The sequence below is a fragment of the Erpetoichthys calabaricus genome, chromosome 5 (genome assembly GCF_900747795.2).
Source record: "Erpetoichthys calabaricus chromosome 5, fErpCal1.3, whole genome shotgun sequence".
Lineage (NCBI taxonomy): Eukaryota > Metazoa > Chordata > Cladistia > Polypteriformes > Polypteridae > Erpetoichthys > Erpetoichthys calabaricus.
The window spans coordinates 143,596,667-143,624,166 of record NC_041398.2 but is presented as its reverse complement, the minus strand read 5'-3'; the positions used below and the strand labels follow the sequence as shown (position 1 = coordinate 143,624,166).

General features: G+C 40.1%; 1 protein-coding gene and 2 long non-coding RNA genes across 7 annotated transcripts in view; 2 read left to right on the top strand and 1 right to left on the bottom strand.

Annotated features, from left to right (window-relative positions):
- The window catches only part of acsl1a (acyl-CoA synthetase long chain family member 1a), a 279,599-nt gene that overhangs the window by 73,982 nt on the left and 178,117 nt on the right, over positions 1 to 27,500 (bottom strand). For 4 of the 5 annotated variants that reach the window (XM_051928437.1, XM_051928440.1, XM_051928439.1 and 1 more), the window contains exons 9-11: positions 16,231 to 16,282; positions 13,290 to 13,363; positions 11,058 to 11,135 (exon numbers count right to left, since the gene is read on the bottom strand). In XM_051928437.1, coding sequence (XP_051784397.1) covers positions 11,058 to 11,135; positions 13,290 to 13,363; positions 16,231 to 16,282 — 204 coding nt within the window. Of the gene's footprint in view, positions 1 to 10,933; positions 11,012 to 11,057; positions 11,136 to 13,289; positions 13,364 to 16,230; positions 16,283 to 27,500 lie in introns of all 5 variants that reach the window. The other variant, XM_051928438.1, reaches the window with a different exon arrangement.
- Positions 4,801 to 27,500, top strand: part of LOC127527972 (uncharacterized) — a 242,483-nt gene continuing 219,783 nt past the window's right edge. The window contains exon 1 of the long non-coding RNA XR_007935166.1: positions 4,801 to 4,976. This is a non-coding gene — a long non-coding RNA (uncharacterized LOC127527972). The remainder of the gene's footprint in view (positions 4,977 to 27,500) is intronic.
- The window catches only part of LOC127527975 (uncharacterized), a 23,611-nt gene continuing 22,494 nt past the window's right edge, over positions 26,384 to 27,500 (top strand). The window contains exon 1 of the long non-coding RNA XR_007935168.1: positions 26,384 to 27,182. This is a non-coding gene — a long non-coding RNA (uncharacterized LOC127527975). The remainder of the gene's footprint in view (positions 27,183 to 27,500) is intronic.

Genomic DNA, 27,500 nt, shown 5'->3' with positions numbered 1-27,500 from the left:
AACATTCCTTAGTGTAGCAGCAAAAAATTAGGAAGTAAAGAAGTTAGTGCAAAAAAGTAGTCCAGTAATGGAAATTGTGCAAAAAAAAGAAAGCATTTACAGGTTGGTGTGTACGGTAGTTTGGTAGTGTAGGTCAGTGTGTTTGCGCTTGTGTTGATTAGTCAGTCCAATCTCAATGTTTTGAGGTAGTTGAGTTAAGCTAAGTGATAATGTTTGTGTGTGTGTGTGTGTGTGTGCGTGCGTGTGTGTGCATTTATCAGTCCAGTCCCTTTTTGTTGAGGAGACGGATGGCTTGTGGAAAAAAGCTGTTGCACAGTCTGGATGTGTGTGCCCGAATGCTTCGGTACCTTTTTCCAGATGGCAGGAGGGTGAAGTGTGTGTGAGAGGGGTGTGTCCGATCAGCCACAATGCTGGTGGCTTTGCGGATGCAGCGTGTGGTGTAGATGTCTTCAATAGAGGGGAGAGAGACCCCGATGATCTTCTCTGCTGTCCTCACTATCCGCTGTAGGGTCTTGCGGTCCGATATGGCACAATTCCCAAACCAGACAGTGATGCAGCCGCTCAGGATGCTCTCAATAGTTCCTCTATAGAAGGTGGTCAGGATCGGTGGTGGGAGCTGGGCCTTTCTCAGTCTTCTCAGAAAGAAGAGACGCTGTTGGGCTTTCTTGTGTAGGGAGCAGGTGTTGAGGGACCAGCTGAGGTCCTTCTCCAGGTGGACACCCAGGAATTTGGTGCTGTTGACGATCTCCTCAGAGGAGCCGTTGATGCTCAGCGGAGAATGGTCGCCTCGTGTCCTCCTAAAGTCAACAACCATCTCCTTTGTCTTGTCAACATTCAGAGACAGGTTGTTGTCTTTACACCAGTCCGTTAGCCCCTGCACTTCCTCTCTGTACGCTGACTCGTCGTTCTTGCTAATGAGACCCACCACGGTCGTGTCATCAGCGAACTTAATGATGTGATTTGAACTACACAGTCGTGAGTCAGCAGTGTGAACAGCAGGGGACTGAGCACACAGCCTTGTGGGGCACCAGTGCTCAGTGTGGTGGTGCTGGAGGTGCAGTTCCCGATCCGTACTGACTGAGGCCTTCCGGTCAGAAAGTCCAGGATCCAGTTGCAGAGGGAGGTGTTCAGGCCCAACAGGCTCAGCTTCCCGATCAGTTGTTGGGGGATGATCGTGTTGAATGCTGAGCTGAAATCTATGTACAGCATTCGAACGTATGTGTCCTTCTTGTCCAAGTGTGTGAGGGCAAGATGGAGTGCAGTGGAGATGGCGTCGTCCGTTGAGCGGTTAGGACGGTACGCAAATTGCAGTGGGTCCAGTGAGGGGGGCAGCAGGGTCTTGATGTGTCTCATGACGAGCCGCTCGAAGCACTTCATGATGGTGGGTGTAAGTGCAACAGGACGGTAGTCATTGAGACGGGACACAGAAGACTTCTTGGGCACGGGTACGATGGTGGTGGCCTTGAAGCACGTGGGAACGACGGCGCTGCTCAGAGAGATGTTGAAGATGTCGGTAAGAACATCTGCCAGCTGTTCTGCACATTCTCTGAGCACTCTGCCTGGTATGTTGTCTGGTCCAGCAGCTTTACGTGGGTTGACTCTGCGTAGAGTTTTCCTCACATCCGCTGTAGTGAGACACAGCACCTGGTCGTTCAGAGGAGGGGTGGTCTTCCTCGCCGCCACGTCGTTCTGCCTGTCGAACCGAGCGTAGAAGCTGTTCGGCGCATTTGGGAGGGAGCCGTCACCGTCACAGGCAGGTGATGTCGTCCTGTAGCGTGTGATGGCTTGTAAGCCCTGCCACATGCGCCGTGTGTCGCCGCTGTCTATGAAGTGATTGTGGATTCTCTGGGCGTGTGCGCGCTTCGCCTCTCTGATGGCCCGAGAGAGTTTGGCCCTTGCTCTTCAAAGCGGGAGACAAGGTGGCCCTTAGAAGGCAGAGTCTCGAGTCCTCAGAAGTGCACGCACTTCCGCAGTAATCCACGGTTTCTGGTTGGGTCGTGAGATGATGTTCTTGGAGACAGTGACGTCATCGGTGCACTTACTGATGTAGCTGGTCACTGATGAAGTGTACTCCTCCAAGTCAGTGAAGTCGCCGTAAGTTGCAGCCTCCTTAAACATGTTCCAGTCAGTGCTCTCGAAACAATCCTGAAGAGCAGAGATGGCTCCTGCTGGCCAGGTTTTCACTTGCTTCAGAACTGGTTTTGAACGCCTGACAAGTGGTCTGTATGCTGGAATTAGCATAACAGAGATGTGGTCTGAGTAGCCGAGGTGGGGGCGGGGCTCAGCCCGATATGCGCCGGGGATGTTTGTGTAAACAAGATCCAGCGTGTTTTCCCCTCTCGTTGCAAAGTCCACATATTGATAGAATCTAGGAAGCACTGACTTGAGATTTGCATGGTTGAAATCTCCAGCAACAATAAACAGTCCATCTGGGTGTGTATTTTGCAGTTCACTGATCTTTGTATACAGTTCCCATAGCGCTTCCTTAGCATTAGCGCCAGGTGGAATGTACACTCCGATAATGAAAACGGTGGTGAATTCCCGTGGTAAATAAAAAGGTCTGCATCTAACAGTCACAAACTCCACTAGCGATGAGCAATAACTAGAAACTAGCACAGAATTCTTGCACCATTTCGCGTTGATGTAAACACACAAGCCGCCACCGCGAGTCTTACCGCACAGAGCTGCATTTCTGTCGGCGCGAAACAAGGCTAGCCCATCTAGCTGAATAGCGGCGTCCGGTATTTTGTCGCTGAGCCATGTCTCCATGAAAACAAAGACACAGCAGTCTCTAACCTCACGCTGTGTAGCCTGCTGGAGTCGGATGTAGTCCAGTTTGTTGTCCAGGGAGCAGACGTTGGATAGGATGATGGACGGGAGAGCCGGCCGGCTAGGGTTTGTTTTTAGCCTAGCACAGACTCCCGCCCGCTTTCCGCGCTTCCGCTTCCTCGCGCACCGCTTCCGATGTCCCCTTCTCCGGCCGCCGGCATCAGACAACGCCGAGGCTTCGAGGCCTGGTTCGCGCAGCAAGCCGAGGTCGCGTAGCGTTTCCCGCAGCTCATCATGGATGTCGTTAACCGGTTTGTTTAGGTAGAATAGTGTCTGGCGGTTGTATGTACGAACACCAGTCGCGACGATATCCATACATAGAGTAAAATAAACACGTTACACATAAAAACTTAAACAACGTAGCACCGTTTTTGCTCCGGAGCGGCCGCCGCGTGCTACTGCCGCGCCGCCACTGGGTGGTAGACATATATATATATGTGGATGTGTATATGTATATATATGTTTATGTGTGTGTGTATATTTTATATATATATATATATATATATATATATATATATATATATATATATATATATATATATATATATATATATATATATATATATAAAAGACAGCAACACTTATAACAATGACAACACAATTACATTGACAATCATGTTACGTTATTTTTAAAATGTTTCCTTTTTTCTCATAACCTCTTTAACACACTACTTCTCCGCTGCGAAGCGCGGGTATTTTGCTAGTATACAGTGGTGTGAAAAACTATTTGCCCCCTTCCTGATTTCTTATTCTTTTGCATGTTTGTCACACAAAATGTTTCTGATCATCAAACACATTTAACCATTAGTCAAATATAACACAAGTAAACACAAAATGCAGTTTTTAAATGGTGGTTTTTATTATTTAGGGAGAAAAAAAAATCCAAACCTACATGGCCCTGTGTGAAAAAGTAATTGCCCCCTTGTTAAAAAATAACCTAACTGTGGTGTATCACACCTGAGTTCAATTTCCGTAGCCACCCCCAGGCCTGATTACTGCCACACCTGTTTCAATCAAGAAATCACTTAAATAGGAGCTGCCTGACACAGAGAAGTAGACCAAAAGCACCTCAAAAGCTAGACATCATGCCAAGATCCAAAGAAATTCAGGAACAAATGAGAACAGAAGTAATTGAGATCTATCAGTCTGGTAAAGGTTATAAAGCCATTTCTAAAGCTTTGGGACTCCAGCGAACCACAGTGAGAGCCATTATCCACAAATGGCAAAAACATGGAACAGTGGTGAACCTTCCCAGGAGTGGCCGGCCGACCAAAATTACCCCAAGAGCGCAGAGACGACTCATCCGAGAGGTCACAAAAGACCCCAGGACAACGTCTAAAGAACTGCAGGCCTCACTTGCCTCAATTAAGGTCAGTGTTCACGACTCCACCATAAGAAAGAGACTGAGCAAAAACGGCCTGCATGGCAGATTTCCAACACGCAAACCACTGTTAAGCAAAAAGAACATTAGGGCTCGTCTCAATTTTGCTAAGAAACATCTCAATGATTGCCAAGACTTTTGGGAAAATACCTTGTGGACTGATGAGTCAAAAGTTGAACTTTTTGGAAGGCAAATGTCCCGTTACATCTGGCGTAAAAGGAACACAGCATTTCAGAAAAAGAACATCATACCAACAGTAAAATATGGTGGTGGTAGTGTGATGGTCTGGGGTTGTTTTGCTGCTTCAGGACCTGGAAGGCTTGCTGTGATAGATGGAACCATGAATTCTACTGTCTACCAAAAAATCCTGAAGGAGAATGTCTGGCCATCTGTTCGTCAACTCAAGCTGAAGCGATCTTGGGTGGTGCAACAGGACAATGACCCAAAACACACCAGCAAATCCACCTCTGAACGGCTGAAGAAAAACAAAATGAAGACTTTGGAGTGGCCTAGTCAAAGTCCTGACCTGAATCCAATTGAGATGCTATGGCATGACCTTAAAAAGGCGGTTCATGCTAGAAAACCCTCAAATAAAGCTGAATTACAACAATTTTGCAAAGATGAGTGGGCCAAAATTCCTCCAGAGCGCTGTAAAAGACTCATTGCAAGTTATCGCAAACGCTTGATTGCAGTTATTGCTGCTAAGGGTGGCCCAACCAGTTATTAGGTTCAGGGGGCAATTACTTTTTCACACAGGGCCATGTAGGTTTGGATTTTTTTTTCTCCCTAAATAATAAAAACCACCATTTACAAACTGCATTTTGTGTTTACTTGTGTTATATTTGACTAATGGTTAAATGTGTTTGATGATCAGAAACATTTTGTGTGACAAACATGCAAAAGAATAAGAAATCAGGAAGGGGGCAAATAGTTTTTCACACCACTGTATATATTTATATATATATATATATATATATATATATATATATATATATATATATATATACATACATACATACATATACACACATACATGCAGTTTCAATAACATAGAAATCAATATAAACAACATTAACATCATTATCATATGAGAATATGAAGTAATATATAAGAAGCACATTTCATGTAAATATAAATTATTAAACAGTAAAATCTTCTTCTGTAATTGCTACCGTGGCTATTTGTTTGTCTGTCCAGGATTTTAAATCACCTGTAGCTCGCAAACCGTTTCACCTATTGACTTGAAATCTGGTACACATATAGTACGTCACGTCTACTATCCGCTTTATGGGTGATGATTGTATTACTCTTTTTATCTTTATTTTATTGTAGAATCAACTCCTATCTGCGCACACCAGGGCGGCCTTGGGCGGATGCGTATGGTGTATTCACTCCATGTTATCGTGCATTGCGCTGTCACTGGTATTTTGATAAAAGAATTTGAACAACATATAAGAAGCGTATAAATTATTAAACAGTAAAACGTTAACATTTAAGAAGTAAAGTTACATTAAGTACTACTGCAGTGCCTTCGGGTATACCTCATTTTTTGTTTGCCCATTACATGCTTAAATGTATACATTTTTTGGTGTACCTACCCGAGAACACGCGACATATAACCGAGCGTGGGAGAAGCATGGATTTTAAACACGCGTTGAGTTCATCTGCTGGTCTCCCTCGTGGAATAACTGGTAATGTTTGACTAAAATCTACAGCGAGTAAAACGACATTACCTCCTATTTTTTTTTTTTACGATCTCTGAGATCTTGCTTTTTTCGGTTCAAGGCTTCATAAGCTCTTTTATGTTCTATGGTGTACTTATCCCAAACCATCATCTTTGAATGTTGCAAGACTTTCGCCTTGTATGTAGATTGGGGTAATTACATTCATTGCATTCCTAGTCTGAATCACAATCTGATTGTATGGGTGGTTACCTGGCACTGTAGGGTTGCCACCCGTCCTTTAAAATACGGAATCGTGCCGCATTTGGGAATGAAATTGCACGTCCCGTTTTGAATCAATACGGGACGGGATTTGTCCCGTATTTTTTTTATCATTTTTTTTAAAGCAGCATCTCATGCAAATCATCCCACACGCATTTTATGAAGATGCCTCCTTTCCTACTTTTGATTGGGTAATACTTGATGTCATCGTTAGTTTGATTGGTCTTTTTAACTGTCCAGTGAGGAGGGCGGGTCTTTTAAGTAGAGTCTGCAAACTGTTGGCACTGAGATGTGGCACCCGCTGCAGTATGCGTCCCTTATTTTTTTGTACTAAAAGTGGTAACCCTACCTGGCAGGTAACACTTATGTTTGTTCATGAAGTCGTCTAAAATCCGCCACGTGCCCTCTTTTAATTGCGAGAAGCAGATATATATAGCCAAATTCTCGCGCTTCGTTGCGGCGAAGTACTGCTTTTAATTTTTTAAGAAGAAAAGAAAACCTTTTTAAACGGATCGAAAATATACCAATAACAATTTGTTAAGGATCTGTTTTTATGTGAACCTCGCTTTTCACAGCTGTCGCGATACGGCGTGTGTTTCGTTTATTTGACAGTATGTAGATCGTGGTAATTACATTCATGGCATTCGTTTTCTGAATCACAATCTGACTGTATGGGTGGTTACCTGCCAGGTTACGCTTGTGGTTGGTCAGGAAGTCGCCTTACATCCGCCACGTGCCCTCTTTCTGTTCCCAGAAGCTGATCATAGAATGGTTTTAATAGTTTACTTTCAAATAATGCAAAGAGTATGCGACACGTGTTTCTCCCTAATTCTGGGCTCATCAGGCATACACACTCACTGCATCCCCTCTCGTGAATCGAATCTCTATCGTCAGCGCCAGAGTTGAAGCCCCTAACGTTGCGGTCAGCAAGTCGGCTAACATCCGCCATGTGCCGTCTTTCAGTTGCGAGAAGCAGATCTTAGAATGGTTGAAACTGTTGCCCCTAACATTGCGCCACGGCGTGTGGTTCGTTTATACCTCGTGTCTTCTCATTAAACTTTTATCTCGCGAATATGTTATTGCAATCCGCAGCGGGAGCATTTCTATAAACTTAATTTAAACTTACGTTTTACACCGTGCTTTGTTTCCCTTATGAACATGCTTGTATACTTCACTCGCTCCCTTCTCAATTGTTTAATGAATTTTTTGCTCTTCGCTGTTTGTGGCTCTTCCTTCATTTCTCCCTACTGCGTTCTTTTATCTCGCGAATATGTTATTGCAATCCTTAACGGGAGCGTTTCAATAAACTTAATTTAAACTTACGTTTTACACGGTGCTTTGTTTCCCTTATGAAGATGCTTGTATGCTTCACTCGCTCCCTTCTCAATTGTTTAATGAATTTTTTGTTCTTCGCGGTTTGCGGCTCTTACTTCATTTCTCCCTACTGCATTCACAGTCTTTTCACGTGATTACGTGGGAGGCGTGATGACGTGCCACTCAACTCCGCCTCCCACGGCCATCAAGGTGCCGTCCATTACAGTATATTGTCAAAAAAGAGGTTCCAGTTATGACCATTACGCGTTGAATTTCGAAATGAAACCTGCCTAACTTTTGTAAGTAACCTTACAATCACAGGAATCAGCCTGCCAAATTTTAGCCTTCCACCTACACGGGAAGTTGGACAATTAGTGATGAGTGAGTCAGTCAGTCAGTCAGTCAGTGAGTCAGTGAGGGCTTTGCCTTTTATTAATTAGTATAGATTATATATATATATATATATATATCTATAGTATTATTATATAATAAAATCTTGGGTCGAGACGTGATCATCTCGGAGAGACACTTTGAAGTCCTGCAAGACTACTTGCACATCACACCCTACTTACAAACAATTTCTTGGAGACACTAACATCCCGTGAGACAAAAGAACAGCTGCTGTACCGCCTTTTAAATGATTGTCATGCAGCGCAACATGCAGATCATACAGCACAGCAGCAGCAGCTGCTGTACAGGCTTTTAAATGATCGACATGCAGATCACGCAGCAAGACACAAGCCGTATATATGTGTGTGTGAAATGAGAAATTTAAATTTGACGTAATTACATACGTCAGATCCTGGGTCAAAACTGATAACATATTGCAATGTCTCCGGAGATCAGCTTGCATGCAAAGTTTGAAGGAATTCAGTTCAGTAGAAGTGGGTAAAGAATTGATTGCAAAATGTGACCTAGACAGAGAGGGTAAGTTTAATAAAATCATGTAATAATAATAAATAACCTATATAAATAAAATTCTTTTCGTGTTTGAAACGGAAATGACATATGACCACAGGTAACGGAAATTATGTATGAGCACGGAACATATTATAATATAGGAACTTATTTGTGTGAGAGTTATTTTACTGATATTAAAAAGGCGAAAAAAGACTGTTTAAATAAGGAGCTGGGAAGGTGAATGTAAAGAAAAAGCCAGCCGTAAAGTAAGTGAGACTCCGTAATAAGGACGGTTGGGTGCACGGAGAAGGAGGCTAACCTAGAAGGACCTTCGGAGCACACGGCTTTACTTTGCTTTTATGGTGCGGGCGTCGGCCATGGACGGACATTAACTCCGAGACACCCGGGTGAGACGGACTTACTCCTTCAGACAAAGGAATCGTCGCCAGGCCGGTGAGATTGCTTCTTTTACATTTAAATTCAGTATATGAATCAGCAGAACGTATCTGACTTGATCACTGGATTCACTGCAGATTTCCCAGGCCGTGTGAATTTAGACTTTAAAACAAGAACATGCTGTTTGTAAATAGGGTAATTTTCCGTTTCTTTTCCTTGCTTGCTTTCTTTCTTTGCTGCTTCGCCGTTTTCTGGGGAGTATATTATAGAGTGTTTAAGGGGGTGGCATATTAATTAGGGTTTGTGTAGTTACTATAGATTTGACAAGGATTTAAAGGGTATTTATTGTTTTGTTTGATTTATAATATATTCTTTTTTGATTGTTCAAAGAATTGTTGGGTTGATTATTTCCTTTGTATAAATTCATAAAAGACAACTCCAGATGAGGATATCAAATTGGGGCTAAGGTTCGGTTGGGTTCCGTACTTCATAGAATTAATTTTCCTAAGAGTAGGAGATTTTTGTGTGTGCTGGGCTCCTCATTCAACTTAAGAGGAACGCGCTACACCTTGATAGTAAAAGAGATGAAGAAAACAGCTTTGCGTCTTTCTACTTTTTAACTGTGCCAAGCTGTAAACAATGTGATGACGACACCGCCTTCAGCGGCGAGGGGTCGTAAGAACAAAGTGGACGCTGGGAGGCGCGGAATGTCGGGCTTTTCCTCCAAATCAACAGCTTTGCAGTTTCGGGCAGCGTCCTCTCTTCTCGCACTGTTTGTCACACTTCAAGTGCCCCGTCAGCTCCTGGGACAGTGGAAATCTTTGCGAATAAGTGTAATCGGCGCTATTGAAGCGGGACACTCTTGGTAAATTGCGGTGCACGGCTACTTACTGTCCCTTAAGATGAATTCGGGTCACTAAAACCCCACAACATTCAAGGTTGCTTTTGTGATGAATTCTTTTAAGAAAATGGAGGATCTAAAAAGATGTACCGACCTCTTCATGTTAAGTATTAGACTTGGTAATTGTTTGGAACTTCTGCCCGTTAAGCATGGAAAGGCAGTGTCCACATTTCTCAGAATAATTTTTCACTTAAATCACAGACACATAGTGCAAGGTTGTCATGCAGGTAGTTTGCCCGAAACCACTGCAGTAGTACTCAATGTATCTTTACTTCTTAAATGTTAATGTTTGACTGTTTAATAATTTATACACTTCTTATATCTTCTTCAAATTCTTTTATCAAAATGTTTTACTACTTAATAATTAATATTTATATAATTTCTATTTATTGTAAATGCTCTTTATTTGTTCAAAAATAACATGGTAATTAACAAACTTATTTTATAAATACTACATTTTAGTTTTTTTCCCTTGCACTCAGTGAGCGAAGCCACTGGGTAATCAGCTAGTAATATATAAAAAAAGAAATAAAATATTAATTCATTTTAAAATTAAGAGGAACAGTTGCATCATGCAGTGAACTGACATGTACAAGTTTTTATTATTTGATTGCAAAAGAGACAAACAAAATAAACCATCACTACTAGTGATACGTTCTTATGTATATGCTAAAAGGCTGATATGTAATTTCGACACTGAGCTAATTTATTTGAAAGATATGTTATTTAGAAACCATACCATCTGAAACCATTCACAAAATAAGAATTTCAATTACATTAATATTATTAAGTTAATCACTTTTTAAAAATATGCTGCGAAGAGGACTTTTTGACATTTGTGCTCTATTTACTGGTGATGTAAGAATTACAATACGTAAATATTTCAACCAGAAAGCATTACATAATTTTCAATCCACAACAAATATGCCTGGGCTTGCATAAGCAGGAGATTACAGCAAGCAGACTGTCATCCTGCACAACTGAACGTCACAAGATCACACTTCCTTTTCATTTGCTTTTTCAATGTTTGTTGGAAATTCATTTGTAATTTTATTGCCTCTATTAAATAATTTCTTAACTGACATGACCAGTACCAAATATTTTGCTATAATTTACATAAAAATACCTGCCATTAAAGCCTGTTGATTCAGCAGTATATTAAACATTTAGAGAAATTAATCAATCACATTGTAGACCACAAACTTCCCAGTAGTGAAGATTGCTCAATATTCTAAATTTGTCATGCAAAAAGTATTTGGGCATACTTACCAGTACTATTCTCTCAAACATATGTGCAAGGGGTAAATATGATACATGGGTATCACTGGAATTTACATGGTAGGCAGCCTATGAAATAAATCACATATAAGCCAGAGTAGTGGTTACAGCCTACCTCTACTACTCGTTCAAACATATGTGCCAGGGGCAAGAAGGAGATTAATACATCTTCAGCAGTAAGCATGAACAATCGCTGAAAGCAAAGAAAGAGAGAGCAAGAAAATAAAAACAGAAGCGCACAATTAGTTCCTAAATAATCTGTAACTGTTCAGAAGATTCTGTAGAACAGTAGTAACACGGGGCCAGTACCAAGAAGTAGTTGCTTTGTTGCTGTTAGAATTTTTTTTTCTTATTGTAAGGTTCTTATATTTTCAGTATATAAATGAAATCAGCCTCAGCAGTGATAACAATTAGGTTTTTGTTGCAAAAATATTCAGACTTTTTGACAAAACCTTTTAGATATAGCCCCTTTGATACTTCAGTTCTTGAAGGAATACTTCACATAAACAAATAATCATTTTTTAGATTTTAATTACCCCATGTAATTTGTAGTAATGGCTTGGAAAATGTTTTACTCTCATATGTTCATATTGTTTGCTGTTGTCCAGTGATGGTCACCACAGGCTTCTGTTCTATCAGAAACATGACCTCCGTTCTCAGTGAAAACATGATTAACTTTTTTTCTCAGCCATCAATACAAATTACATGTCGTAAGTAACATAAAAAAATAATACTATATCATTTTTAGGTGGAGTACTCCTTTCAGCTTGCTTATTTTGAAACCTAAATAAACAAAAAAGATTATTCTGTAAGAAAGTTTGATTTTTCATGCAAACTAAGAAACAAAGATATGAAACCGGATGAAATTCAAGCAAAATACTGTTATTGTTAATCTATCATTATCAGACAGATTAGTATTTTTATAGAACTACTGAGCAGTAAAGATATTTAAAAAATTAAGATAAAATGAATAATAGCCAAATTATACACAAATATTTCCTGCCATCCAAAATTACTCTTAATCCAGACATTATGTGCCAACACATTCGATGACCACAGTGCCTTCAGAAATTATTCAACCCACTTGAAAAGTGTACCTGATGGATTTCACAGTAATAATTACTACTTTTTTGTGTATGGCTATACAAGCTTGTGGAGTGCTGATGAAGCCAAAAACTCAAGTATTTTCAAATCAAATGGTCCGACATGGCCTATTGGGAATACTTTTTTACTTTTAATAGCGCCACTCCTAATATTCTTTGAAAAACTATGTGCAACTTTCATGTTATACTGTGAACATTTACTCAAGAAAGAACACTTTTGTAGAATAAATATGGTTATAAGGAATTGCCTGCATGTACCTATTCTTACCATTACCTCCATTTTATCAAATGTACATTACAATTGGTTAATACAATGTGACTATGAGTGTGTTTCTTCAACATACAAGCAATTAAGTGGAAGTATATAAATAAAGACCCTTAGAATGATGATGTTAGAAATTTGCTACATAAAATGACAAATGTGGTGGTTGAATCCCCACCTCTGCCTTATCTTGTGACCCTAAGCAAGTCTCTTTTCCTAACAAGGCCTAAATAACTGTGAATTTCCCATCGGGATTAATAAAGTATCTATCTATCTAACTGAAACAAACACAATTATGCTATAAAGATCCTATAAATGATCTTAGGATAGTGTTTATCATGAAAAGGTACTATGTACGCTCAATCTACTGGCATTGCTGACTTAACTGCATGAAAATTAGCAAACCACTTCATTTACTAGGACTCCAGCTGCAGATACATAGACCTAAATCCCCATATAAAATATAATAGAACTAAAAACACAAGAAGGTTGAGAAAATTCTGTTAGTTGCACTGATATATCCCTAAAAAGGGATAATGACCAGATTCCTTCGTACATTCTACATATTATGTAACAATATGCAGTCTGAATTACCCAACATGACATGATTTTTTTTTTTTTTTTTTTACTGTAAAGGAACTAAATGCTACATGATTAAAACATGCACTTTGAGTATGGGAAAAGTACTATATAAATATAATGGATTATTGTTAATATAGTGTAAATCCAAGGTCAATTTCAAAAATTAATTATCATGCAAAGCAAAACAGGATCAAATTAATGGGTCAAATTAATGGCACTCTTCAGTCCAAAGCAAAAAAAAAAAAAAAAAAAACTATCACAATAGCTTCAACTAAAGCTTAATGCATTTTATTGTCAAGATGCTACTGTATATGGTACAAAGATTAACCAACTATTAACAAATGAATAAGTGTACACAGAGAAAAATCATACAAAAAATAAACTGCAGAATTAAATTTACCTCTGTCATTTTTATAAAGCCAGAAGCATTGCCTACAACATTTCCATGTGTGATCATTGCTCCTTTTGGGTTTCCTTAAAACAGTAAGAAACAGTACAGGACATTTTTAATTCTTTCAGATGTTAATTATTTTCATTTAATTCAGAAGATATTACACTGTTCAATAACCTCAATTAATTGAGGGGATTGTGTAAACATGCTCATGCATAAAAATACACACACTTGAACTGCCATCATTTAAAAATTAATTTATCTTGTAGATGATTACCTATTAACAGGTTTTCCTAAATCAAAAAAGGTTGCAGGAAAATACACAACTTGGTTAAGCAGCTCTAACCATTCTTAAAATGCCTTAAGGCTAGCAATTTGTCACAGAAATACCCTTCACCACCCCCAAGCTGCCAACATCCAGGAGGGTCTCTTCTCTTATTTGCAAACCGGTAATTAATTTCAATAAGTATGTTTGGCTACATATAGTGGTTTTTAGAAAGAAATCAAATTCCTTCCCTTTCTCCTTTGGTTTTGCATTTAGAAGGTAAATGGTTCTAAACTTCTGTTGCAAAAATGTCTAAAATCCTGTTTTCACTTTGTTATTCTGGGTTATTGAGTGTTATCTGATGTGGTAGAACAAGAACTCAAACGATTTAAGCACAAGGCTGCAATACAACAAAATGTGAAAAAACTGAATGGGTCTAAATACTTTCAGAATCTACTGTAGTTAAATTTTCAGATTAATTTTCCATTTTGGTTGAGATCCACCAGTAAGTACAACCTATTGAGTGAAGCCTTTAAATAAATATGATAAACAATAAAAACTAAATTATGATGACAACCCATTTGCCTATACTGGCTGTGTCGTTTTCTTTTTGGTGAAACAACAAAACAGAATGCTACTAAAGATAATTACCAGTGTGCATCTGCAAAGGAAAACAGAAATCAGATCTTTTTTCCATACTGAAAAGGAAAGAAGGTAGAAGAAACAACTTTTCAGCTGTATAGCGGTCATCAGGGATTTAGCAAAACATTGCGTCTCTTACCTTATTTCCTCTTCAATGTGGAAATAACCTTTAACATTTTTAACATTTAACAACTTTTTAACAGCAAAGCTACTTAGACCACAGTGAAACTTCATGGGACTGAATTTGCCAATCATATCTTGGTAGTTTGATCATACAATGTGACCAATTCACATTAACATTACTACTGCTTGATTTAACTAAAGGGTTTAAAATTTCAGTTTGTCCTAAAACTAGCTTTACTGGTTTTTGCTTATACACCAATGTGTTTTTATTGGGCTCTGCCTTGCTGATGAATATTGAGCTACTGTAGAGTGGGCAGAATGGATAAAAAAATGCATGACTTTTTGCTGTATTATGTTACTTCATCCACAAGATGGCAGCAGAAAACTGACCCAAGCATTATTTGGGCTTAATGCTTCATATCTCATCAAAATAAATTATCCTGAGTCCTACATATAATGAACCAATTTTAAATAGAATTCTGAGCCAAAGAGATGCTCGCCATTAACACCAAAGAAGTTAACTGCAGTAAAGCCATACTGCACATCTACACCTGAGGGGATATGCAATGTAGAGAGTCAGCAGCTTTAAATTTCTAGGAGTTACCACTTCTGATGATCAAAACTGGACATAGATCTTGGCTACTGGTGACTCGTCTACCAAAGAAAAGAGAAAGAAGGTTGATGGAAAGCCGGGATTGGAGACAAAAGAGAAGGAATTGTTGATGTTCCTGAGCAAAAGAATGTGATCCATTTCCAGCTTCAAGATGGGGTAAAGATGGACTGGATGAATAAAGGTTCTCTTTTGCTGCTAAGCAAGACCAGAAGTCAATATAACTGAACACCAGTTAAGGATTCTTATATCAAAAAGGTACGATGCTAATTCTTAAACAATACATCATAAAAAAAAAAATTTTTTTTATATTTTATATTCCTGAAGACACAGCCAACTGACCAACTGAAACTGTTTTGTTTACTTTCTCTTTTGTAAGATGTGATACATAAAAACCTTGTCAGCATAACAATGCAAAATATGTGAAAGGTGGCATTGATTCAGAAAATGTACTAAAAATCAGAAAATATTCTTTAAAAAAATTTTTATTCAGCATTTTGTTTCAGTGCTGCCAAAAGCAGTGTATATGTACAGCATACACAATTGACAAGCATGGTTTCCATGTCAAAACCAAAAACAGAACTAAGCATAATGCTCCATTCTGCTATCTAAATCAGCACCTTAACACTAGAATTACTAGAGCCAATGAAAAAACTGAAAGTGTTTATTTGATATTTGGGCATCAGCCTAAATACATTATATAGTTCATATCTACATTTTGTTATTTATTACTAAAACATGAAAAACGTGTTTGTTTCAACGATGTGTTTACACAGATTGTTGTAGACACAAAACACGCATCAAATTATTTCCCCTTACAATTCTGGGTCGCTCACTCCCAGATAATCAATCAAGGCAGGAACTAGGAGAACTTCTTGCCTGTTCTGAGGCAGTGGGGGGATGGTATAGCAGGCTGCTTGGGCTTATGACACATTTAGAAGACAAAAGACGCTGAAGGAGAGGTGCAAAGGGATTTAAGGTGGGCTGGATTTACAAGTTTTTTCGTAAGCTCTGGTAATTCTAGGGTTAAAGACTGATTTACAAAGATCAGTTAAAGATGCATATAATACCTAAGAATGTAAATGACACAGTTACTGTCAAAAACATAATTACAGCAGATGAAGCATTCCTACAACCGATGCCCTAATGCAAACAATTCCACGATTTGGATATTTTTAAATAAAACATAATCCTGTAATATTCAGCAATGCCTCCAAATGTGCTTTTCTCAAAGCAATTTATCTTCACAAATCATATAAAATTGTTAAAACAAATCATGTTATACGAAGAATTTACTGGAATAACAATACCTGTGGTCCCACTGGTGAAACAAATAACTGCAAGGTCAGAAGACTTTGGGGGCTGTAAAAAAAAAAAAAAATATATATATATATATATCAATTTTCCATCACATTAAGAAACAATAAAGATTAACTCATCACATACTAATCAAGCTGCTTACAATCCCTATTCTTGAACAGATGTCTGCCTTTAAAGAAATCAGTGTTTGACAGTATAAACGACCATCAGAAAAAATGAAAAGCACCTCTCAAAACATATCAACATCAAAAAGAAAATGCATATTCCAAATGTTACTATAAGCCTGTTCCAAATGTCATTTTTCCTTTAGTGCGCATCATGGTAACAATTTGAGTGTTTCTTAACACTGTGGAAAGGATCATTGGACAACATCTTGAAAACTGGAGGTCACATTTTAAATTGCTCCCAAGTTGTTTCTAAAATTTCCTGTTTACACAAGCATTTTCATTTTGAACATCCAATGGCCAGCAGTTCTCAGATTTAAATGTCTTAAAAATTACAAGCATGTTGTTCATTGGGAAAAGAATGTCTTAGCAAGTAATCATATATACTCCAATATTTTGATTTACAAGACGTGTATACACAAAGCTAAATTTTTCTTGAAGGATTCTTCAATCTAAATCCCAGACCCCTTCATCTCAACACTACAATTCCTGAAGGCAAAGAAAAAACTCATAATCCCGAGCCACCTTAATATCCTCTCCTCCTTAGCTCTTTTGTTTTGCAAATGTGTCTATTAGCACAAGCAGCAAGCAGTCTACTATCCCATCCCCCAACCCGACGGAGCTCCACTTCGTCAAAAAGTTCTCCCAGCTCAAGGCTCTTTATACAACTCCACCTCACACGCAGATAAGGTAAATGATATGTTGTTATTTGGAACACATGCATTTCATGCGTGTTCTGTGTCTACAACAATCTGGGTAAGTGTAGCATGAAAGGAAATGCAAGGCAAGAAATACTGAACACATACCTAAAGCAGAAACTTTTTCCATGTTATACTAATAATGAAATGAAGTGTATAATATGTGAACACTTTAGCATGGACCTGCCAGATCTAAACACTAGCATGGAGAATTACTCAAATATTACAGATAAGTGACAACAGCTGCAGGTGGAAGTTCATGAAAATAAAATAGATTTTATTTGTAAGCTTTTGACAACCTACCAGGTGTCATCATCACAGGATTAGATATATATGAATCAAAGGCAACATACAGCAAAATATGGGGTGGGGGAAAATGGGTGTAAGGAAGATGTTGGTCATAAAGTCTTTTTTTATTGTTTGGATGTTGAACTTTTTAGGCCTAAATATACTGCATTTTCCCCCTTTGTGGATTTTTAGCTACAAAAACACAAAATGTATCTCGCACATTATTATATTATATATATATACAGTGGGTACGGAAAGTATTCAGACCCCCTTCAATTTTTCACTCTTTGTCATATTGCAGCCATTTGCTAAAATCATTTAAATTATTTTTTTCTCTCATTAATGTACACACAGCACCCCATATTGACAGACAAAAAAAAGAATTTTTGAAATTGTTGCAGATTTATTAAAAAAGAAAAACTGAAATATCACATGGTCCTAAGTATTCAGACCCTTTGCTCAGTATTTAGTAGAAGCACCCTTTTGAGCTAATACAGCCATGAGTCTTCTTGGGAAAGATGCAACAAGTTTTTCACACCTGGATTTGGGGATCCTCTGCCATTCCTCCTTGCAGATCCTCTCCAGTTCTGTCAGGTTGGATGGTAAATGTTGGTGGACAGCCATTTTTAGGTCTCTCCAGAGATGCTCAATTGGGTTTAAGTCAGGGCTCTGGCTGGGCCATTCAAGAACAGTCACAGAGTTGTTGTGAAGCCACTCCTTCGTTATTTTAGCTGTGTGCTTAGGGTCATTGTCTTGTTGGAAGGTAAACCTTCAGCCCAGTCTGCAGTCCTTAGCACTCTGGAGAAGGTTTTTGTCCAGGATATCCCTGTACTTGGCTGCATTCATCTTTCCCTCGATTGCAACCAGTCGACCTGTCCCTGCAGCTGAAAAACACCCCCACAACATGATGCTGCCACCACCATGCTTCACTGTGGGGACTGTATTGGACAAGTGATGAGCAGTGCCTGGTTGTCTCCACACATACCTCAGTGCAAGACACATGACAGCCCACATGGAGTTTGCTAAAAGATACCTGAAGGACTCTGAGATGGTGAGAAATAAGATTCTCTGGTCTGATGAGACCAAGATAGAACTTTTTGGCGTTAATTCTAAGCGGCATGTGTGGAGACAACCAGGCACTGCTCATCACTTGTCCAATACAGTCCCCACAGTGAAGCATGGCGGTGGTAGCATCATGCTGTGGGGGTGTTTTTCAGCTGCAGGGACAGGTCGACTGGTTGCAATCGAGGGAAAGATGAATGCGGCCAAGTACAGGGATATCCAGGACAAAAACCTTCTCCAGAGTGCTAAGGACTGCAGACTGGGCCGAAGGTTTACCTTCCAACAAGACAATGACCCTAAGCACACAGCTAAAATAACGAAGGAGTGGCTTCACAACAACTCTGTGACTGTTCTTGAATGGCCCAGCCAGAGCCCTGACTTAAACCCAATTGAGCATCTCTGGAGAGACCTAAAAATGGCTGTCAACCAAAGTTTACCATCCAACCTGACAGAACTGGAGAGGATCTGCAAGGAGGAATGGCAGAGGATCCCCAAATCCAGGTGTGAAAAACTTGTTGCATCTTTCCCAAGAAGACTCATGGCTGTATTAGCTCAAAAGGGTGCTTCTACTAAATAATGAGCAAAGGGTCTGAATACTTAGGACCATGTGATATTTCAGTTTTTCTTTTTTAATAAATCTGCAACAATTTCAAAAATTCTTTTTTTTGTCTATCAATATGGGGTGCTGTGTGCACATTAATGAGGGAAAAAATTAATTTAAATGATTTTAGCAAATGGCTGCAATATGACGAAGAGTGAAAAATTAAAGGAGGTCTGAATACTTTCCGTACCCACTGTGTATATATATATATATATATATATATATATATATATATATATATATATATATTTATATATTACACACACATACAGTTAGGTCCATAAATATTTGGACAGGGACAACTTTTTTCTAATTTTGGTTCTGTACATGACCGCAATGAATTTGAAATGAAACAACTCAGATGAAGTTGAAGTGCAGACTTTCAGCTTTAATTCAGTGGGGTGAACAAAACGATTGCACAAAAATGTGAGGCAACTAAAGCATTTTTTTAACACAATCCCTTCATTTCAGGGTCTCAAAAGTAATTGGACAATTGACTCAAAGGCTATTTCATGGGCAGCTGTGGGCAAGTTCGTCATTATGTCATTATCAATTAAGCAGATAAAAGGCCTGGAGTTGATTTGAGGTATGGTGCTTGCATGTGGAAGATTTTGCTGTGAACAGACAACATGCGGTCAAAGGAGCTCTCCATGCAGGTGAAAGAAGCCATCCTTAAGCTGCGAAAACAGAAAAAACCCATCAGAGAAATTGCTACAATATTACGAGTGGCAAAAAGTTTGGTACATCCCGAGAAAGAAAGCAAGCACTGGTGAACTCAGCAACACAAAAAGACCTGGACGTCCACGGAAGACAACAGTGGTGGATGATCGCAGAATCATTCCATGGTGAAGAGAAACCCCTTCACAACAGCCAACCAAGTGAACAACACTCTCCAGGGGGTAGGCGTATCGATATCCAAGTCTACCATAAAGAGAAGACTGCATGAAAGTAAATACATAGGGTGCACTGCAAGGTGCAAGCCACTCATAAGCCTCAAGAATACAAAGGCTAGATTGGACTTTGCTAAAGAACATCTAAAAAAACCAGCACAGTTCTGGAAAAACATTTTTTGGACAGATGAAACCAAGATCAACCTTTACCAGAATGATGGCAAGAAAAAAGTATGGAGAAGGCGTGGAACAGCTCATTATCCAAAGCATACCACATCATCTGTAAAACACGGTGGAGGCAGTGTGATGGCTTGGGCGTGCATGGCTGCCAGTGGCACTGGGACACTAGTGTTTATTGATGATGTGACACAGGACAGAAGCAGCTGAATGAATTCTGAGGTGTTCAGAGACAAACTGTCTGCTCAAATCCATCTAAATGCAGTCAAATTGATTGGGCAGCGTTTCATGATACAGATGGACAATGACCCAAAACATACAGCCAAAGCAACCCAGGAGTTTATTAAAGCAAACAAGTGGAAAATTGAATGGCCAAGTCAGTCACCTGATCTTAACCCAATTGAGCATGCATTTCACTAGTTGAAGACTAAACTTCAGACAGAAAGGCCCACAAACAAACAGCAACTGAAAGCCACTGCAGTAAAGGCCTGGCAGAGCATTAAAAAGGAGGAAAGCCAGCATCTGGTGATGTCCATCAGTTCAAGACTTCAGGCTATCATTGCCAGCAAAGGGTTTTGAACCAAGTATTAGAAATGAACATTTTATTTCCAGTTATTTAATTTGTCCAATTACTTTTGAGCCACTGAAATTAAGGGATTATGTTAAAAAAATGCTTTAGTTGCCTCACATTTTTATGCAATCATTTTGATCACCCCACTGAATTAAAGCTGAAAGTCTGCACTTCAACTGCATCTGAGTTGTTTCATTTAAAATTCATTGTGGTAATGTACAGAACCAAAATTAGAAAAAAGTTTTCTCTGTTTATGAACCAAACTGTATGTGTGTATGTATATATATATATATTCACGGCATTCGTAGTCTGAATCACAATCTGATTGTATGGGTGGTTACCTACCAGGTAACGCTTGTGGTTGGTCAGCAAGTCGGCTAACATCCGCCACGGTGCCCTCTTTCAGTTGCGAGAAGCAGATCATAGAATGGTTGAAATAGTTTACAGTCAAATAATGCAAAGAGTACGCGACACGTGTTTCGCCCTAATTCTGGGCTCATCAGGCGTACACACTCACTGCACTCCCTCTCGGGAATCGAACCTCGGATGTCAGCGCTAGAGGCGAAGCCCCTAACGTTGTGCCACTGCATGTGGTTCGTTCATTTGACAGCATGTAGATCGGGGTAATTACATTCACGGCATTCGTAGTCTGAATCACAACGTGTCGCGTACTCTTTGCATTATTTGACAGTAAACTATTTCAACCATTCTATGATCTGCTTCTCGCAACTGAAAGAGGGCACTGTGGCAGATGTTAGCCGACTTGCTGACCAACCACAAGCGTTACCTGGTAGGTAACCACCCATGCAATCAGATTGTGATTCAGACTACAAATGCCGTGAATGTAATTACCCCGATCTACATGCTGTCAAATGAACGAACCACACGGCGTGGCGCAACGTTAGGGGCTTCGCCTCTAGCGCTGACGTCCGAGGTTCGATTCCCGAGAGGGAGTGCAGTGAGTGTGTACGCCTGATGAGCCCAGAATTAGGGCGAAACACGTGTCGCATACTCTTTGCATTATTTGACAGTAAACTATTTAAACCATATACAGTGGAACCTCTAGATACGAGTTTAATTCGTTCTAGCACTGAGCTTGTATAGCGAATTTCTCGTATCTAGAACAAACTTCCCCATTGAAAATAATGGAAATCCAGTTAATCCATTCCGCACCCCAAAAATATTAACATAAAAATCAAATTTCCTAACAAATAACACTGATAAATAATATATACTGTAGTCTACCTTTAATAAAAAACACTGGTAAATAATATAACTGATTATTAAAAGAATCAAAACAGGTGTCCAAAGTGCAGTAGAGCATTCAATAAATCTTTAAATAAATAATCCTTAAAACAGTTGTGAAGTGGCGGTTTAAAATACACAAGAATAACAATCCTTTAACACAAGGTTAAAACGTCAACAGGAAGCAGTCTTTAAAAAACAGATGACAATCCCCGGTGCTTCTTCTCTGTTAGCGTCAGCGTGTTACCTGCTTCTCCCATGCAGGCTCTGCAACAGGCGAGACACTCTTAATGCAGCTGACCTTCTCTACACCGTCCTGCTTCAGCTGTTTGGCTCGCCTGTTCAGCTCACTATTCAGCTGCACTCGCTCGCTCTCCCGCACCGACATCCTACTGCTGCTGCTTCCTGCCTCCTCCTGCAACCTCCGTTCTCTCTCCTCTCTTTTCTTTTACTTCTTCTCCCCCTTAAACGGCTCGCGCTTCTCTATATATGCGGGGAGGACATGGCAGCTGCAGCCCATCAGCCACAGGAACAATCATGGATGTGGGCAGTTTCCCACCTGTGCACCTAGGTGAGAAACGCAGACACCGCAGATCGCCCTGCGGCTCGCTACTGCTACCACGCCCCCACGCTAAGCCGCGAGCTATACCCACAGCCTGGCTCGTGGCTCCTTACACGAGCTAATGCTCGTATTTAGATCTGAATTTTTCGCTCATACTTTCCTCGTATCTTGAATTTCTCGTATACAGAGGTGATCGTATCTCGAGGTTCCACTGTATAATTATATATATATTATATATATATTATACATATATACATATTATATACACGCATATATATACACCATGTTTCCCCAAAAGTAAGACCTACCGCTAATCCGCCGTTTTTGCATGTGTCCTGAGAGCTGCCATATTTAGCCAAGAAGCTGCCCTGATTACAAGGTAAGGCGTTTTTACAAGTAGTTTAAAGAGTAAACGTTGTCTTTTGTCCAGCATAACATCGGTTAAATATTTTTACCCCCAGACAAGATGAGTGCAAAAAGAAAGCTACTCCGTCAAGTACAAAAAAGGGAGTTAACATTGGAGGGGGTGCCCAAGGGAGTCCGTGATACCGGTGGCACTGTGCTGGCCGGGGCTTTTGGGGTGCACGTTTTTCCTGCTGCGGTGGGTGAGTGTGGAACAACTTTCAACCTCGTTTTTTGCTTCTTCTCGTTCTTTGTGGTCAGCGTGCAGCTGTGGGCTTTTGTTTCCTGCTGGAGTGGGGTGCTGCATTTCACCATTTTTTTAGGCGAGAAAAATCTTTTCTTGTTTGGGAAGGGGTGAGGTACGTCGTTTTTCGGGTTCGCAGCCGTGTGAACAGAAGGAGACGGGGTTGAAACTTGGGGCACTACCTCGGAGTAAGTTGTTCTGTGCTTGCCTGCCATGGCGGTGGAGGTGTGTGCTCCGGGGGTTCCGTCCAGCATGGCGCTATTGCGGATTCTTTTGGGTACCCCCTCGTACAGTAGTTTGTAGAACATGAATACCGTACATGTTGATTTGACTGTTGAACAGGCGTTAACGTACCAGTAATTTGTACCGTATAATTGTTGAACAGAAATAAATGTACTTTACTTTTTTGAACTTCAATAAAAATAAGACCTACCCGAAAATAAGCCCTAGTGCATTTTTTGGACCTAAAATTAATATAAGACACTGTCTTATTTTCGGGGAAACACGGTATATATTATATATAATATATACACACACACACACACATATCTATACATATTAATAAAAGGCAAAGCCCTCAGTGACTCACTGACTGACTGACTGACTCACTCACTCACTCATCACTAATTCTCGAACTTCCCGTGTAGGTGGAAGGCTGAAATTTGGCAGGCTCATTCCTTACAGCTTACTTACAAAAGTTAGGCAGGTTTTATTTCGAAATTCTACACGTAATGGTCATAACTGGAACCTGTTTTTTGTCCATATACTCTAATGGAGGAGGCGGAGTCACGTATCGCGTCATCACGCCTCCTACGTAATCACGTGAACTAAAAACAAGGAAGAGATTTACAGCACGAGTCAAACGCGGGAACGAAGGTAAATGACGTTAATTTTTGAGTGTCTTTTAATACTGTGTAAGCATAAATATTAACACATGTGCAATTAAACGTGTCCATTTACGGGGCGATTTCTCAGGCTTAAAAGCTCGCCTTTTATCAAACGCGGGAACAAAGGTAAATGACGTTGTTCACTGTCTTTTAATACTGTGTAAGCATACATATTAACACATGTGCAATTAAACGTGTGCATTTACGGGGTGATTTCTCAGGCTTAAAAGCTCGCCTTTTACTAAAAAGGTAAATGCAAACTGTTTTCATTCTGAAGGGCACAAACCACGTTAGATTTCAGACGTTAAACGCGCAAAAATGTCGGTACACCAGATAAATAAGCGCAACATATTATCAGTTGTATTGTATGCTTACAATACATATAGAAATGTGTTAATCATTAACTAATATTATGGGATGGTGTTTTTCGACTCGTGCCTTGATTTAAACGATTGCATTTCTTGGTGGGTTTGCGTAGCTTATTGTCAATATCTTTACACCTCTTTTTAAGACTTAATTTAAAAAGGTTTTCTTTTGTTCTTAATTAAAATTTAAAAGCAATACTTCATCGCTGCGATGCCCCTCTAGCGCTGACGTCCGAGGTTCGATTACCGTAAGCGAGTGCAGTGAGTGTGTACGCCCGATGAGCCAAGAATAAGGGGGAAAGACGTGTCGCGTACTCTTTGCATTATTTGACAGTAAACTATTTTCAATCATTCTATGATCTGCTTCTCACAACTGAAGGCACCGTGGCTGATGTTACGTCACTTGCTGGCCAACCATTAGCGTTACCTGGTAGGTAACCAGCCACTCACTTCACTCCCTTACGGGAATCGAACCTCGGACGTCAGCGCTACAGGCAAACCCCTAAAATTGCGCCACGGCGTGTGGTTCGTTTATTTGACAACATGTAGATCGGGGTAATTACATTCTGCGCCACGGCGTGTGCTTCGTTTATTTGACAACATGTAGATCGGGGTAATTACATTCACGGCATTCGTAGTCTGATTCACAATCTGATTGTATGGGTGGTTACCTACCAGGTAACGCTTATAGTTGGCCACCAAGTCAGGTCGAAGTGATCACTCGAGTGAAGGCAGCTTCACAAAAAAACAAATCCTTAACAAACTGTTATTAGTATATTTTCCCTCAATTTAAAAAGGTTTTCTTTTCTTAATAAAAATTTTAAAGCGGTACTTCGCCAGTGCGAAGCGCGTGGATTTGACCGACTGACACATACAGACATATTCATGAGTGCAGGTACTTCGGAAAGAAAGCACCGTGTAAACCTAAAGTTTAAATTAAGTTCATAGACCTACAAAAGGTTGCCATTCATTTGAGGCAAGATTGCTTTTCTTCTGTACAACTATACGTTGCATTCTCAAGAGTGTGCTTGCACGGCTTCGGATATAGATATACAGTGATCCCTCGCTATGTTGCGCTTCGCCTTTCGTGGCTTCACTCGATCGCGGATTTTATATGTAAGCATATTTAAATATATATCGCGGATTTTTTGCTGGTTCGCGGATTTCTGAGGACAATGGGTCTTTTAATTTCTGGTACATGCTTCCTCAGTTGGTTTGCCCAGTTGATTTCATGCAAGGGACGCTATTGGCAGATGGCTGAGAAGCTACCCAACTTACTTTTCTCTGTGTCTCTTGCGCTGACTTTCTCTGATCCTGACGTAGGGGGTGTGAGCAGGGGGGCTGTTCGCACACCTAGACGATACGGACGCTCGTCTAAAAATGCTGAAAGATTATCTTCACGTTGCTACCTTCTGTGTGCAGCTGCTTAGTGAAGCGACATGCTGCACGGTGCTTCACATACTTAAAAGCTCAAAGGGCACGTATTGATTTTTCACTCTTTGTTTTTATCTGTCTCTCTCTCTCTCTCCCTGCTCCTGACGGAGGGGGTGTGAGCTGCCGCCTTCAACAGCTTTGTGCCAAGGTGCTTCGCATACTTAAGCCAAACAGCCCTATTGATTTGTTTGCTTTGCTCTCTGTTTCTGACAGCCTGTGCTCCTGACACGCACTCCTTTGAATAGGAAGATATGTTTGCATTCTTTTAATTGTGAGACAGAACTGTCATCTCTGTCTTGTCATGGAGCACAGTTTAAACTTTTGAAAAAGAGACAAATGTTTGTTTGCAGTGTTTGAATAACGTTCCTGTCTCTCTACAACCTCCTGTGTTTCTGCGCAAATCTGTGACCCAAGCATGACAATATAAAAATAACCATATAAACATATGGTTTCTACTTCGCGGATTTTATTATTTCGCGGGTGGCTCTGGAACGCAACCCCCACGATGGAGGAGGGATTACTGTATATATATATATATATATATATACACATATACAGTGGTGTGAAAAACTATTTGCCCCCTTCCTGATTTCTTATTCTTTTGCATGTTTGTCACACAAAATGTTTCTGATCATCAAACACATTTAACCATTAGTCAAATATAACACAAGTAAACACAAAATGCAGTTTGTAAATGGTGGTTTTATTATTTAGGGAGAAAAAAAAAAATCCAAACCTACATGGCCCTGTGTGAAAAAGTAATTGCCCCCTGAACCTAATAACTGGTTGGGCCACCCTTAGCAGCAATAACTGCAATCAAGCGTTTGCGATAACTTGCAATGAGTCTTTAACAGCGCTCTGGAGGAATTTTGGCCCACTCATCTTTGCAAAATTGTTGTAATTCAGCTTTATTTGAGGGTTTTCTAGCATGAACCGCCTTTTTAAGGTCATGCCATAGCATCTCAATTGGATTCAGGTCAGGACTTTGACTAGGCCACTCCAAAGTCTTCATTTTGTTTTTCTTCAGCCATTCAGAGGTGGATTTGCTGGTGTGTTTTGGGTCATTGTCCTGTTGCAGCACCCAAGATCGCTTCAGCTTGAGTTGACGAACAGATGGCCGGACATTCTCCTTCAGGATTTTTTGGTAGACAGTAGAATTCATGGTTCCATCTATCACAGCAAGCCTTCCAGGTCCTGAAGCAGCAAAACAACCCCAGACCATCACACTACCACCACCATATTTTACTGTTGGTATGATGTTCTTTTTCTGAAATGCTGTGTTCCTTTTACGCCAGATGTAACGGGACATTTGCCTTCCAAAAAGTTCAACTTTTGTCTCATCAGTCCACAAGGTATTTTCCCAAAAGTCTTGGCAATCATTGAGATGTTTCTTAGCAAAATTGAGACGAGCCCTAATGTTCTTTTTGCTTAACAGTGGTTTGCGTCTTGGAAATCTGCCATGCAGGCCGTTTTTGCCCAGTCTCTTTCTTATGGTGGAGTCGTGAACACTGACCTTAATTGAGGCAAGTGAGGCCTGCAGTTCTTTAGACGTTGTCCTGGGGTCTTTTGTGACCTCTCAGATGAGTCGTCTCTGCGCTCTTGGGGTAATTTTGGTCGGCCGGCCACTCCTGGGAAGGTTCACCACTGTTCCATGTTTTTGCCATTTGTGG